Source organism: Aspergillus karnatakaensis, assembly GCF_047715665.1.
Source record: "Aspergillus karnatakaensis strain CBS 102800 unplaced genomic scaffold BJY04scaffold_8, whole genome shotgun sequence".
NCBI classification, from domain to species: Eukaryota; Fungi; Ascomycota; class Eurotiomycetes; order Eurotiales; family Aspergillaceae; genus Aspergillus; species Aspergillus karnatakaensis.
Genome location: NW_027395720.1, coordinates 426,954 through 441,296, shown reverse-complemented (window position 1 = coordinate 441,296; position 14,343 = coordinate 426,954). Strand labels below are relative to the sequence as shown.

Genomic DNA, 14,343 nt, shown 5'->3' with positions numbered 1-14,343 from the left:
GACGCATCATAAATCATAAGAGCTCATCCTTCTCATACAACGCATCACAAGTCCAATAGATCATCATCATCATCATCCCATCCGCCCTTCCGCCGCGAGATCACAATCTTCTGCTCTTCCTCATCCTTGCGCTGGTTCTCTGCCACAGCATTCAGGAGCTGCTTAAGTTGCTCTTCTGTGACCTTCTGCCGTAGCTGCCCTGTTTGTGCGAGCATGATGAGCCTGTTTTCGATGTCTGCTGCCCGCGATTCTTTCACGAGCCGAATACGACCAAGGCGATCTGCGGCCTCCGGCTCAAGGATTTGATTCAGAATGGTTGCGCGGCGTTCGGCTGGTCATGTAACGGGTGTGAGCGTTCTGAGTATGATCTCAGGTCAAAGAAAGCATACCTTCGACTTCTCTAATAAAATGATGCGGTTAGTGATATTCTGTAAAGGTTTCGAACGACTCATACGCACTTTCTAGTATCTTCCTGGTTACCCTCCGAGGGTGTCCCTCGTGATGGGCCCTGCTGCTGAAGCTGTGCGAGGCGAGCACGTCTGATCTAGATGGAATGTTGGTATTGGCTTGGGTTGGTGGTCTTATACTGACCTCTTCTAATTCAGCGTCGGCCATAGTTTTTAGCTTTTGGAATGGTGTGCGAAACAGATAATAAAGGACCGCGAGGCAGCTTCTCTTTGATTTGACCTCACCTGCACCGTGTAAGAGGTACCGGATGGAAATCGGGAGCGACAGTCGGATTCGTCGCGTGGGAAAGTTCCAACCCCACCTAAATATTAATGGCCTGAGGCTTCAAGGCTACTTTATGGGGGTGGGGCTGGCTCCTGCAGGTGTAGGTGTCAACCTTTGAAAACTCAAGACCTCAGCTCCCGAGCTCTGTTCAATATTGAAGAGATTCTGGAGCTCTTCGGCGCCTTTTACAGTTTCACCAAGCACAAGTTCCAGCAATCTAGATGTGGAAGTGCATAGTGCTAATCTTATGCAGAATTACTACAGAACGCACCGACAGTTGGAGACGCCAAGAGCAGGTCTGTGATATCTACATTGCCTCATAGAACAGAGGCACCCATCTGGCCATTTAGGAATAGAGCGACCTGAATTGTTCAGCTAGTCTCTTGTAAATGGGGATCTGATACTCTCTGAGGCTCTGAGCGATGTGTACCTAAATATATACTCCGAGAATCACATGACCCGGCGAACGGGCGTAAAATACCCGCCACAGGCGTAATTACACTGTTACAGACGAATGATGCTTCCATCATGACTCCGCCCTGGCGCTTCGCTCCTGTCGACTGACGAGGAGGCTGCGAACTTCCATCTGCAACTTCTCCGGCATTCCTTGGAAGAGGGGCTGCTTCATCTTCCTCCAACTCCAACTCCAGCCTCCAACCTCCGACCCTCTTGTCGTCATTCACATTCCTTCTTCCTTCTAGGACTCATCTTGACCCGACCTTCCGAGTGTACTGACTTTCGTTCTGTTACCTCGCATCCACTCCCTCAGCTTTCGTCCCTTTCTCCAGCGTCAATGCGTCCGATCGATCTTCTCTGATTAGCGCCTCCTCGAATCAAGCGCGAAGCATATCGTCTTTCAGGTTGACCTTTCCTGAGGGTCCGGCTTTGGCACTCATTTGCGACGCGACTACATGGAAAGACCGAACATCTGCCTAACAGTGACGTCTTCCTGCAATTAACACCTTCCTGTGTGACCGTACCATCCCATAACTACCTCACCATGGCAGAGTATGTTCAAGCAAGTTTGCCCTTCAAGAAGTGTTGACTAACGCATGTATAGTCTAATTGCCTTCCACTCCTACTATTCTCATCAAGGCTTCCTTTCGCCCTCAAACATGATCCCGCGCCCAACCAGCCACAAGCGCTCCCTCTCATCGGGGAATAGGTCCCTTTCACCGGATAGACATGTCACGAAAGCCAAATCCACAAACGATTTATCCGGAATTGCCGCCAACCACCCAACCCCTACCGTTCGGTCATCCAGCGAGGGCGGCTTCACTGAGAGTGGTTTCAGTACCCTGCGAGACCCAAGACTCCTACATAGTGCTGGATCATCTGAATCGTCTGCACCACCGTCGCATCATCCGGATCTGAACGATGAAGTCGCAACCCTCAGCTCGAAACTTGTTCAAGCGATCAACAATCAGACAAAACTCGACGACACTCTTGTCGCCACCCGCCAAGAATTAGAGCAAGCTCAGGAAAAGGTCCGCGCGCTAGAGTCCGAAAACCACAAGTACCGACGAGATTTAGATGATAGGGTGCTTGTGAGGAAAGCCGAGTACGAGAATGAGCTCATGCGCCTTAAAGCATCTTTAGCGGAGGAAAAGGCGCAGCGGATGCTTGCGGAGAAGGAGAAAAAGGGCATCGAGCAGGAACTGGAAACCCTTACCGCGGCTCTCTTTGAGGAAGCTAACAAGGTATTATCAGCGTTCTTATCGATGACTCTCACTAATTTGAACAGATGGTTGCTGCTGCCAAGCTCGAGCGCGAAGCGGTGGAAAAGAAAAACGAGCAGCTACGCTCTCAGATCAAAGACACGGAATTGCTCCTTGCATCCCACCAGGAACAGCTTGCTGAGCTGAAGTCCGTTCTCCATGTCGTTAATATATCCAAGGAAGATCTAGATGGCCGGACCGCAACCTCTACCGCACCGCCATCTCCTGCCGGCCCCTTATTACCGCCCATGTTCATCAGGAAGAGCATGGAAGCCACAGATATCCCCGGTGAAGTTATATGCGCAGAGATAGCCCCCGGACCTTCCACAAGCTTTCCGCACCTCATCAGGACTGTGTGTCGAATAGACTTGCTAGCATACGAGGATTTTCGGGAGCTGTTTATCTCGGCCAAAAGCTCGAAACCACCAAGTAGAGCCACGAGTGGATCCTATTCGGGTCTGAACGTAATGAGTTTGGCTGGGTTTAGTGGTGCGAGCTTTGGCTCAGTCACCTCATCACCATCAAAATCTCAGCCTCATTCCCCGAATGGAAGTGTTTCCTCGCCGCAACCGGCAAGCTCCAGCATTCCCCTTAAGGAAGCACGATTCTACAAGCGCGCGCTTACGGAGGACATTGAGCCGACTCTTAGACTCGATATTGCTCCTGGTATATCATGGTTGACCAGGCGCTCTGTGCTAAGTGGTATTTGCGAAGGGAGTCTCGTCGTTGAACCGATGCCGTCAGATGTCAGGAAATATGAGTTTCCATGCTCACTTTGTGGCGAACGGCGGAGCGGCTCTGACAATGAACGAACCCACCGTTTTCGTACGTCCGACAATGAGACAGCACAGCGATATCCTCTGTGCGTTCTCTGCCTAGAAAAAGTACGCTCTTGCTGTGAGTTCACGGGCTATTTGCGTCTCATTCTTGACGGACATATCCACGCCGAGGAACCCGACGAGGTACAGGAGGCGTGGGAAGAAACAGTCCGCCTGAGAGAAAGAATGTTCTGGTCCAGGATCGGCGGCGGTATCGTCCCTCTGTTCGCCCAAACTAGCGCCCCAGAGGAGCGGCATGAAGAGCACCAGTCTGACTCGCTAGGACAACCTGTGATTCAGACTGAACAGAGCGATGTCCAGAAAGGAGATTTTGAGAAGGCTTCCACAATAGATTCACAACCTCTCGCCGCTGACGCCATGACTTGATCTCGTATCATTTTCTGACTTGGACCATCAATCATCGGCTGGCGGGTGCTCTTTCCCAACAACTTAACCAGAAATTAGGACTGCTCCGCAGATATAACAGCGCTCTGTTTTTATCGCCCAAGCGGCTGGTCATAGCGGGACTCATTCTTGGTACTATAGCTTCAAGTGCTAGCCGCTTGTCGTCTCTTACAATTCTGAACCTCCGCCACATATATTTCATCCTGTGCATTGCTATGGGCACCGGTCTTTTTGACTCACCGTGCAAATGATCTGTATTACTACTAATATTGCCATGGATTGTTCTCTTGTACATGACTTTCCATATCTAATGTCTTTCTTTCAGATTTGTTTCTGCCATACATGTTTGCTTTCTCCACTGTCTTTTCTTTTCCTTACATGTACTTAATTAGGCGTTTTCATTTATCGGCGCAGTGATGGTGACTCTGTTTCCTTGTGATATACACTGCTACGGAATTTCATGCATGGAGACAAATGATTTGCAGGATACTTGATTATTCCATGGGTTTACGGCCTACTTAAGATTGTCATCAATTTTAAGATACTCTAACAGCACATTCAGAAGGAGTCGCTCAGAAGTGATGTGTCCGATGGTAATAGAAAGAGAATAGTACTTTACAAAAGAGACGTCTCAGGCTTCATATACTGAAGAAAATATTCCCCCCCCCAACCACATGAACTCCGTGTAATGTGAATATAACGCCAAACGCAAGGTCTTCCAAGTATTAGATTGTGCTCGCATCATTGCTTGTACCGCTCGTGGAGATGCCGGATCTGTTCCTCGATATTCATACTTTGGGGATTAGGTGGACCACCCATTGGTCCAACCGGTGGCGGCTGCTGCTGCTGTGGTCCGGCGCCAGGTGCGCCTTCGAACGCCATGCGCTTCTTTCTAGCTTCTTCCTCAGGATCAGGAACACCATGTAGCGCGGTAGAATCGAAGACATCGCTTCGCTGGCTTGCAAGGCGTTTCAAATTATTAACAACATCCGCCGTGGATAGGTTGGTGGTAGCTGTGCGAGCCTGGGCCTTGGCTTGCTGTTCGCGCCAACGGGGGTCGAGCATCTCAATACGCATATGTTGCTGTAGCTCAGCTTCAGGAATCTGCTGCTTACAGTTCGGACAAAGTGCCATGGCACCGGTGGCATTCTGCCGGCGAGCCTGAGCGCGAGGGACATAATCGGAGCGAATGCGAATGGGTTGCTGACCCGGGGGTGCTTTGGCGGCAGCAGATGGAGGAGTGAAGGATTCGCGGATACGTTGCTCCTCCTCTTGAGCTGCGACTGTGGCGGCGGCTGGGGGAACTGCTGCTGTCGGTGGTGGGTATGCCTGTGGGGAGAAGACTGGGCCGGCCGGTTGGACAAAGTGTTGAGGTTCAGGCTGTGCGGGGTAGGCGTTGTAATATGTTGGAGTTTCCATGTCGGTAGGCATAGCTTCTTCAATCCGGAGAGGGTTCAGTGATATCATGGCCTTCTGCTCTAAAGAAGCGGACTGCAAGTCGTGGAGGGAGGTCGGAGGCGGAAGATCAACTTGGTCGTCTGCTTCGGTGAAAAGCACCGTTTCGACGACCACGAAATCATGCCAATCAATTTGAGCGTACTCGATCCGATCTTGCTCTTCCTCTTCCTCCTTCTTCTGTTTCTGCTGCTCCTGGTATTTGACCCACTCCGCGCGCTGCCTCGCGCGTTCTAGAACGTGGAACTTGTTCTTAACATTCTGTTCTAGCTCTGCAATTCTCTTTTTCTCAGAAGTGGCTTCATCCAGTCCCTCCGGCCACAAGAGTATTGTGTACTGATCGACCAGACGAATAAAGAATTGGTAGAGGCTGTGTTGTGGGCGAAGGAAATCAAACTGGAAGTTTCGAGCTTCTCGCTGGGATAGAGCTGTCATGAAAGATTTGCCCCTTCTGGCAACGAAGAGAGCGGTAAGTCTGACAACTTCCAGATCTTGGGCGTTGATTATGGGCATTCGTGCTGAGAAGTGGAACTCTGGGGGTTCTGCAGGTCCTTTGGGAGCTTCGGATGCTGGAGTTGGAGTCGGCTCGCCTGGGCGGCCAGCAGACACATCAGTCCCTCTTCCCTCCTTGATCTCACAGAGACGCCATTGGTAAAATGGTGCATACGGGTCATTTGCGCTCAAGAAGGAAAACTTCGGGTTACTTCGCTCCTTTTCGCGCACACGATCTAAAAGAAAAGAGTCGAGGGATTAGATGCGAGCGTTGGAATGGCAGGCCATGGGGGTATACCTTCAAACACAGCGCCATTTCGAGCGACATAACCGGCTGTCTTCTCAACAATCGCTATACTGGATGTTAGCACGCGCTTTACCTTGCGAATAGACCGTTGAACTGACCTCGAATATCCTTGGGTGGCAAGACTACTCCTTCAGGGGGTTTGTTCGCGTCATCCGGAACGGTTGGTGTGTTACCGTTACTCATAGATGCCATATTGCGACACCAGCTAGAGCGTGCGTGCGGGGGGAAAAGATGAAAGCTGAGGCCAAGATGGTACTTCCAAAGTTTCCAAGCGTGATTTCATCCTTCGCGACGGTTTGCGGCTATATTAGCCGCGCGCCTAACAGAGCTATAGCCGCGGAATGTTACTTATTACATAATCAATGCTTTTGACAGCCTCAGCCTCCTGAATGTTGAAGCCGCAAGCCGCAAGTAGTGAGACCTCGCGAGTGAGACATCCGAGTCCGGGCACTTTCAGACTTCACCTGCACCAGCTCCACGACCATTACAAGATCCTGAAATTTTTCAGGTTATACCTAGTTGATACAGATTTGCCATATATATACAGTAGCTCATTAGCATTGACGCCTGTAAAGACAGCCTTGCCCAAAACCCCGTTCCTTACAGCTCATAACTGGTAGTTGGTTAGTTATACTCCGTAACTAGGTGCTACATAGGTGAAACAGAAACATCATTAAGCGCTGCCACACGTGTTAAGTTCTATCGAATTCGGCTTCCTTTCACCACCACCGCAACCGACCACTCAACCCCCCCCATTCTTTTCTTTCTTTCCTCGGGCATGGCGCTTTTTTGATTAGCCACGATTAATACCCCTTTCTTCTCCATCATTTACTTATCTACTCCTGAATCGATCAATCCTCATTTTCTCTTTATCCACTGGTTCGTGGGTGTGGGATCTACTACAATCACCGCCTCGACTGTCGGAGTATTGTACAGCTTTCAACTTCAATTCCACTCCAATCGACCTTTCTCAATGATTTACTAGCCGTCTGATCTCAATTTTCACTTCTGAAACCCTCTGTCGCTCACTTTACTCTCTTTCATTCTCTTTCTCCCTCAAGGGGTTCGGCTCAACATGGCGTCGAAACAGGACACCCTGAGCGTTCGTCCGCCACGGACCTCTTCTCGTTCCCCCAGTCGCTCCCCCCGGCCAAGAAACCGCAAGAAGCAAGTAGCAGCAGCGCCTTCGAGCTACCAATCAGATGGCGTCGCAAACAACAACATATTCAGCCTTCCAACATCGGACTACAAGGTCATGGTTTTGGTTACGATAGTCGCCGCTGTCGTGAGGCTTTTCAGAATCTACCAACCGACTAGTGTTGTTTTTGACGAAGTGCAGTACGTCTCAGCTCATCCTTGAGCGCGTATAGTCTAGATATGTTTCTAATCGATGTTACACAGCTTCGGTGGCTTTGCGACGAAATACATCAAGGGCCGGTTCTTCATGGACGTTCACCCCCCTCTCGCCAAACTCCTCATTACACTAGCTGGATGGCTCGCTGGATTCAAAGGCGACTTTGACTTTAAGGAGATCGGCAAGGATTACCTCGAGCCTGGAGTGCCATATGTGGCCATGCGCATGCTCCCCGCACTGTTGGGAGTCTTTACCATTCCCATTATGTTTTTGACTCTCAAGGCCACCGGATGTCGTACCTCAACTGCTGTTCTCGGAGCTGGAGCCATTCTCTTCGGTATGTTTATGTCCACCTAGGAAAGTGGAGGGCACCCGCTGACTCTGTCGCAGAGAATGGGTTGGTCACGCAGTCTCGTTTTATCCTCCTGGACTCTCCTCTGGTGTTCTTCACGGCCCTTACAGCCCTCTCATTCACTTGTTTCACAAACCAGCAGGAACTAGGACCATCGCATGCCTTCCGCGGACCCTGGTGGTTCTGGTTGGTAGCCACGGGATTGTCTCTGGGCGCCACTCTTAGTGTCAAATGGGTTGGCCTGTTCACAGTGGCTTGGGTTGGGTCTCTAACTGTCCTTCAACTTTGGGTGGTGCTTGGAGATACCAAGACGGTCACACCTGTATGCTTCCTTTGCTCTGTCAATGCATGTTCTTGGCTAATACACCACTAGCGTCTCTGGTTCAAACACTTTTTCGCAAGGGTGTTTTGTTTGATTGTGATTCCTTTGGGATTTTACTGCTCTATGTTCGCAATTCATTTCTTGTGCTTGGTTAATCCCGGAGAGGGCGATGGATTCATGTCTTCCGAGTTCCAGGCCACCCTAAACACCAAGGGCATGGCAGCCGTTCCTGCTGATGTTGTCTTCGGCTCCCGTCTGAGCATTCGCCATCATAATACTCGCGGCGGATACTTGCACTCTCACAGCCACATGTACCCTACCGGTAGCAAGCAGCAGCAAATCACCCTTTACCCCCACAAGGATGACAACAACGTTTTCATTGCGGAGAATCAGACTCAACCCATTGGCCCTGACGGGGCTGAGATTGCAGGCCCTCTAGCTTGGGACAACATCACCACGAACTACATCCAGGATGGCTCCGTGATCAGGCTCAACCACATGATGACAAACCGAAGGATTCATTCACACAATGAGCGACCCCCTGTAACCGATGTCGATTGGCAATTCGAAGTGTCGGCTTACGGATACGAAGGGTTTGCTGGTGATGCCAATGACTATTGGCGCGTTGAGATCGTCAAATCCCTTTCGGACGGAGAGGAGGCCAAAAAGCGGTTGCGAACCATTCAATCCAAGTTCCGCCTTGTTCATGTCATGACTGGCTGCGTTCTGTTCTCGCACAAGGTCAAACTTCCTGAATGGGGTTTTGACCAACAGGAGGTCACATGTGCAAAAGGCGCCTCTATGCCCAACAGCATTTGGTACGTCGAGAACAACAAGCACCCTATGCTGCCGCCGGATGCAGAAAAGGTCACCTACCGGAATCCCGGCTTCTTCGGGAAATTCTTCGAGCTGCAGAAGGTGATGTGGACTACCAACGCTGGCCTGACCGACTCCCATGCTTGGGATTCCCGTCCCCCGTCATGGCCAACTCTCCTCCGCGGTATCAACTTTTGGGGACGGGATCACCGTCAGGTGTACCTCTTTGGAAACCCGTTTGTCTGGTACTCGTCTACGGCAGCTATTTTGATCTACGTGCTTTTCAAGGGGATTTCCCTTATACGGTGGCAGCGGAACTGCGACGACTATCGTAATTCCACCTTCAAAAGATTTGACTACGAGATTGGCACGGCAGTGCTTGGCTGGTGTTTCCACTACTTTCCCTTTTATCTGATGGCGCGCCAGCTCTTCTTGCACCACTATTTCCCGGCGCTCTACTTTGCTATCCTTACACTGGCCCAGGAGTTTGACTTCATCACGAACCGCATAAAGAGCTTGGGCCTTCCTTCCCGGCCAGTCATTGGAAAGGCATTGGCCGGTATCTTCCTTGGCCTTACTATCTTCACATTTACTTTGTATTCGCCGCTGGTATATGGCAATCCCTGGACAAAGGGCGCCTGTCAAAAGGTCAAGCTCATGAATACTTGGGACTTCGACTGCAATACCTTCTATACTGATGTAAGTGATCAACATGGTTAAGTCGGCACAAACTAACAAAATACTATTAGCTAAACCAATATGTGACTCAATTCACAAGCGCAAACGCCGCTATCCCAACAACACCTACACCCGTGGCGGCCAAGGCCGAGCCTAAAAAGGAGCAGAAGAAGCAAAAGCCCGTCGAGTTCGAGAAGGAGGAACCAAGTATCACGTCGAGCACGCCAAAACTACGTGGATCCCAGGCGCGAGTAGAGTACCGTGACCAGAAGGGTAACATCCTTGACGAGGAAGTAGTCGAATCCCTGAGAAAGGAGGGCAAGGTGTCATTTGAGACGAAACATGAAACTCGTACACGCCTAGAGCATGGTCATCTGGTTGATGTCGTGGACGGCAAGGTTGCCCCCCCTCATCCGGACGTCGAAGGTCAGAATCCTGAGACTCAGGGCAAGCTAGAAGAAATCGCCGAAGATAGCCCCGCTTCGGCAGCCGGCGCAGGCAGCTCAGTTGAAAAGGCCAACACGCCTGAGCCCAAGCCGGCCAGCGAAGGGAATGAGGCAACCTGAAGGGCTGCATTGATCAGCCCCCATCCCAATCTGCCTATTTGACCTTTCTCTCTCTATGACATTTTCCTTGTTTTGCCTTTCATATTTGCCATTTGACTTCTCTGTATTTTTTCTCACATTCTCTCACTCTCTGATATCTGATAATAATCTCTCTTCTGATCTAACGAAATGTGTGGCGTGTTGAAACCCGGTCCTTGAGCGATTAGCATTGACAATGGCTTGGTTGCTTCGCCATCAAAAGCTGAAGAATAATATACATGTATATTGTTACATTCGCTAAAAGTACACAAAGGGGTCGTTCTTGCTCAGTATGGCGAGATTAGAAAAGGGGATTAGGCACTTTTATCCTCTAGCCTCTCCTTCTCCCTCTTTTTCTGCAGCCTGATCATCCGCCGAATATCCCTCATATCCGGTGGCTTCTCAATACCCAGCTCTGCCCGCAAATCATCGACATCCCTTGCCAACTCCTTCTCCCAGTAAACATTAATGAGCTCCTTACTGGACAGCCCACTGCGCACCGCCCAAGGTAAGTATAATGAGAAAAGCCTCTCTCGCTCGGCGGGCTTCAATCGGATAGCTGCAAACATGCTAAGCCCCGTCATCGGAATCACTGTGTTCAGAAACTCGAACGCCTTCAGCGCCAACTCGCCCTCCACGAAGGTCGGGAGCCCAGTGACGGCGTGGTAGAAATCATGGCACTCTCGATACCGCTGCATAACATATGCACACTCCGGGTCGTCGATGTACTGCACGTTATCGCGGGTATCGGGGGAGACGCCCTCGCGGTCCAGCCAGGCGGCGTACGTCCGTCCCACCGAATTCTCGGGGAGGGTGCGAAGATAGGAGAGTTGGAGAGTTTCGGAGGTTATACGGGGACGATCGCGGAGGATTTGTCGACCCGTAGGATCTTGCAGCATAGCATCGCGGAGTCGGTAGATGAAGTATGGGGTTGCGGTGACTTCGCCGAGGGTTGCGATTAGGTCTAGTTGGGGAGATGTATATTAGCTTTTTTTTCCCCTTCTAGGCCTGGCAATTCAGGAGAGTAGAACGAACCAGCTCTTCGAGGATTGAGTAGAGCGCCCACTGCAGAGCCAACGGCGAGGAAACCTTTCTCGACAAATCCGAGCGGGACATGGTGCGGATATTTTGGGGACGGGCGATTGAAGCCGGACAATGACCGTGAGTGGGGGTATTGTGCGACAGACGCGCACGGCAATGCGATCTCCCGTGCAGTAAGGGATATAGCTGCAGACCGCCTGAGAAGCAGCATCTTGCTGTTCAAGGTCTTGACAGACATGGAGACTGGTCTGATGGCTGGAACTGTCACAAGTGGTATGATGCGGAGGAGGGAGCCGGACAGCGCCGGTCGTCCCTTTGCCTCACCGTACTGATTACTGATAAGCATTGATAGCAATGGTTATCTGGATTTTTTTACTCCTCTCTCTCTTTTCCTCTAACGACGAGCGGGATGAACTCATATTGCTCCCCAGGTGAGGAGCATGACCTCTTCACATCGTGGGCAGTAGGTCAAGGGATCATTGTGAATGGCGTCGGACCAATGAGGTTTGGGGATCGTGGTATAGGAATGGTAGCTCTGCAAGAAATAAAAGTATACAACCCGACTGCATCCCCAGTCAATCTCGCTTTCTAAGCTTCGCGTATAGGAGAATGAAGCCATTGTGAGAGTGCCACTACAAGCAATGGTGACAGTGGAGACGGTTCCTCCTTCGTTCACTAGCAAATTCCCCGATGAGACTTCGACCCATGCTCTCCTAGCCGCATTCCTGTGCCACGGAGAATCGGAAGATCTTGAGCGATATGAGCTCTGGAGGAGAACCTGGCCAACCAGGAAAGATTTCGAAGACTCAATGCCGATACTCTGGGGGGAGCCTTTGCGCGGCTCCTCTTCGCCCGGCCTCCTGCCACCATCCATCTCGGGCCGTTGGAGATGCATACAGAAACCAAAACTCGTGATCGAATATGAGTCCTCCCATCAAAATATCCTTGTCCAGCAGGAAAAAAGATTGCACGATGCTTGGCACACCGTCTCTGCGGTCTTTCCAGACGCCAACTGGGAATTGTTTTCATATCATTGGCTTATTGTCAACACGAGGAGCTTCTTCTATCTGACGCCTGGAGAGAAGGCCCCAGACGATCGAAACGACGCTATGGCAATGCTACCCTTCGCAGATTACTTCAACCACTCAGATGAGGCAGTATGCACAATGGCCCGTAATGGGAATGTCGTTTGCTGATCTAAATAGTGTAACGTGAATTTTGACGGTCGAGAGTACATCTTCCGAGCCGCTAGAGCTTATGGTATGTGCCTATGGAAGTCAGCTTCCCCATGTTCAAGCTGACTCCCGTTACAGAGCCAGGGGAGGAGATTTTCATGAGTTACGGACCTCATCCCAATGACTTTCTGTTCACTGAATGTAGGACACGCACGACCCCTCCCTCTTCCAGCTCGCTAAATTTGAGCAGATGGGTTTTACTTGGAAGCGAACGAGTCAGAAGCATTATATCTTGACGATATCATATTCCAGGACCTAAGTCCGTCACTCCAAGAGGAACTGAATCTGCAGCAGTATTTCGGGTGCTACCAGATTGCCGCCACAGGGACCTGCTACCGGACGGAGATTGCAGCCTGCATCAAATATATGCCACTCGAGGACTGGCGGAACTATGCCCTCGGCTACTCTACCAGGGGGGCAGATGCCGCGAAATCCGAAGACGTTATTCGAGGCTGGATCCGTACTTATTTAAAAGAAGCGGGCCTGGCTCTGATTGAATTGAGGAATACCAGCTCTAGCACAATAGCTCGGGAATATCAAGAAAAGGTGCAATTGCTGCTGAGGAGATGGATGCAAGTCGAGCACCTCTGCCGGAGCGCCTTAGAAGCCGTATCTTGTTGACTTCTATAAGACGCTCAGGATGGCTTGTCCCCAGTGTCACTCCTGATATCGATTGGTATGTAACTGGAGTCTCGCTGCCGGAACTGCTGTTGTTTCGCGAGCACCAGGTGTTTGACCATGTAATTCACGACACACTTGATGCCGAGTTCCTCGCCCTTACGCACGATATATCCGTTCAGGAATTCAATCTCCGTCGTTTTATTTGCTCGCAGGTCTTGTAACATGGAGCTGTAGTTTTTTTCTGTTTTGTTCGCCAGCTGAGTAACCATCCAGCGCAGACGTTCGGGTGAAAAACGGCTCTCAATTCCAGGAATGCTCTGCAGCTCAGGCATGCTGCAAATCACACTGGATATTTCCATGAGCAGTAACCTCATGATACGGGTGAAGCTGTAATTGTACAGCAACTCGCCATTGCGGCATCCCATCAATGCAGTTAGGGGGTTGATAACACAATTCATCGCCAGTTTCTCCAGCTGATATAGCATGACCGAGGAAGGGGGTTCAGCAACAGCAACCAATGAGGGTGTCAAAGTCAACGTGCGCATGAGATACTTGGTACTAGGCGCCCAGTCCAGCTCCTTGTCACCCGATCCTGATGCCACAGAGCTTTGTGGAAGCACAGGGCCAAGAATCGTCGTGCCTAGCCCAGTGTGATGAACATTGAACTGGCTATACTGAAGAAGGCCGTGGCTAATGATACCGACTATGTAATTTGGCCGTAGATCGGGGTCGGGGAAGATCTTCTGGTTGATTTCATCGATCACCCCCATGCCATTTTGCAAAAACAGGATAGTGGATTTTGGAGTCAGTCGATGACGAACAGTTTGAAGAGCACTTGCAGTGACAGGCGCCTTGACTGAAACAATAAGACAGTCGATCTCTTCATTATCCTCCGGGACATTTTCTTCCATGGCGCTATACCCTGGAGCATCAATAGATTCAACACCTTCCTCAACAGTTTCTTCGGGTATAGCGTGCTCTTCAGCTGCCGGCGCATCATTGTATCCCCTGTCGAACGGTATCGAGCGCCAAGTTCCCCCGTATAGAACATTCACATCGAACCCATTTTTGACGTCACTTAGTCCTTTGCTCTGGATAGCCACGCAATGTTTCTTTTTTCGGAAAGCCGAATACCAATCCGGGGTGTGAAGTAGTAGGGTAATAGGTGGTGGAGACGGTCGGCTTGCGAGCGAATGAGCAACAAAGGTGCCGACATTTCCAAGTCCGAGAATATGAATGCGACCGGTCAGCCGGTGTGATTCGCCTTCCTTCGTCGAATCAGTGACATCCTGCAACCACGTTGATGCCAGTCGTCTACGGGCCATCTGCTGAAACTGATGCGCATTGTAACCGCAAAACTCCGAGGCAGCTGCCCGCAAAAGCGGACGGACTCCTAGCATGTGCGAGGGTAAA

General features: G+C 50.7%; 6 protein-coding genes across 6 annotated transcripts; 3 read left to right on the top strand and 3 right to left on the bottom strand.

Moving 5' to 3' along the window:
- Positions 1 to 44: 44 nt before the first annotated feature.
- BJY04DRAFT_214916 (DNA-binding protein) lies at positions 45 to 615 on the bottom strand (the record flags this gene model as incomplete). Its single annotated transcript, XM_073715348.1, has 4 exons — positions 45 to 331; positions 390 to 400; positions 459 to 544; positions 592 to 615. The coding sequence occupies 4 exons, from the start codon at positions 613 to 615 to the stop codon at positions 45 to 47; spliced, it is 408 nt and encodes a 135-aa protein (XP_073574848.1).
- Positions 616 to 1,131: 516 nt separating this feature from the next.
- On the top strand, positions 1,132 to 3,671 carry BJY04DRAFT_158303 (guanine nucleotide exchange factor SEC2). The gene is made up of 3 exons (XM_073708995.1): positions 1,132 to 1,740; positions 1,793 to 2,432; positions 2,477 to 3,671. Exons 1-3 carry the CDS (start codon positions 1,733 to 1,735, stop codon positions 3,653 to 3,655), a joined length of 1,827 nt encoding a protein of 608 aa, XP_073574847.1. The 5' UTR covers positions 1,132 to 1,732; the 3' UTR covers positions 3,656 to 3,671.
- A 520-nt stretch (positions 3,672 to 4,191) lies between these two features.
- BJY04DRAFT_158514 (putative pre-mRNA splicing factor) lies at positions 4,192 to 6,170 on the bottom strand. The gene is made up of 3 exons (XM_073708996.1): positions 6,026 to 6,170; positions 5,919 to 5,972; positions 4,192 to 5,856 (listed from the first exon to the last, which is right to left on the bottom strand). Exons 1-3 carry the CDS (start codon positions 6,117 to 6,119, stop codon positions 4,415 to 4,417), a joined length of 1,590 nt encoding a protein of 529 aa, XP_073574846.1. The 5' UTR covers positions 6,120 to 6,170; the 3' UTR covers positions 4,192 to 4,414.
- A 709-nt stretch (positions 6,171 to 6,879) lies between these two features.
- Positions 6,880 to 10,217, top strand: pmt1 (protein mannosyltransferase 1). The gene is made up of 5 exons (XM_073708994.1): positions 6,880 to 7,265; positions 7,329 to 7,618; positions 7,672 to 7,955; positions 8,007 to 9,470; positions 9,521 to 10,217. Exons 1-5 carry the CDS (start codon positions 7,003 to 7,005, stop codon positions 10,013 to 10,015), a joined length of 2,796 nt encoding a protein of 931 aa, XP_073574845.1. The 5' UTR covers positions 6,880 to 7,002; the 3' UTR covers positions 10,016 to 10,217.
- Positions 10,218 to 11,188: 971 nt separating this feature from the next.
- Positions 11,189 to 12,930, top strand: BJY04DRAFT_205616 (uncharacterized protein; the record flags this gene model as incomplete). The annotated part of the gene is made up of 6 exons (XM_073713618.1): positions 11,189 to 11,204; positions 11,506 to 11,624; positions 11,680 to 12,231; positions 12,280 to 12,334; positions 12,388 to 12,450; positions 12,500 to 12,930. The coding sequence occupies 6 exons, from the start codon at positions 11,189 to 11,191 to the stop codon at positions 12,928 to 12,930; spliced, it is 1,236 nt and encodes a 411-aa protein (XP_073574844.1).
- A 14-nt stretch (positions 12,931 to 12,944) lies between these two features.
- On the bottom strand, positions 12,945 to 14,330 carry BJY04DRAFT_214910 (ketopantoate reductase family protein; the record flags this gene model as incomplete). The annotated part of the gene is made up of 1 exon (XM_073715347.1): positions 12,945 to 14,330. One exon carries the CDS (start codon positions 14,328 to 14,330, stop codon positions 12,945 to 12,947), a length of 1,386 nt encoding a protein of 461 aa, XP_073574843.1.
- Between the last annotated feature and the right edge of the window lie 13 nt (positions 14,331 to 14,343).

Bases quoted from the DNA above. Each gene is read 5' to 3' on its own strand.
- BJY04DRAFT_158514 (XM_073708996.1), bottom strand. From the start codon at position 6,119: ATGGCATCTATGAGTAACGGTAACACACCAACCGTTCCGGATGACGCG. The intron at 5,973-6,025 runs GTCAGTTCAACG...CATCCAGTATAG, and splicing joins GCCACCCAAGGATATTCGAG to CGATTGTTGAGAAGACAGCC. The intron at 5,857-5,918 runs GTATACCCCCAT...CTTTTCTTTTAG, and splicing joins AAATGGCGCTGTGTTTGAAG to ATCGTGTGCGCGAAAAGGAG.
- pmt1 (XM_073708994.1), top strand. From the start codon at position 7,003: ATGGCGTCGAAACAGGACACCCTGAGCGTTCGTCCGCCACGGACCTCT. The intron at 7,266-7,328 runs GTACGTCTCAGC...GATGTTACACAG, and splicing joins GTTGTTTTTGACGAAGTGCA to CTTCGGTGGCTTTGCGACGA. The intron at 7,956-8,006 runs GTATGCTTCCTT...ATACACCACTAG, and splicing joins ATACCAAGACGGTCACACCT to CGTCTCTGGTTCAAACACTT.
- BJY04DRAFT_158303 (XM_073708995.1), top strand. The intron at 2,433-2,476 runs GTATTATCAGCG...TAATTTGAACAG, and splicing joins TCTTTGAGGAAGCTAACAAG to ATGGTTGCTGCTGCCAAGCT.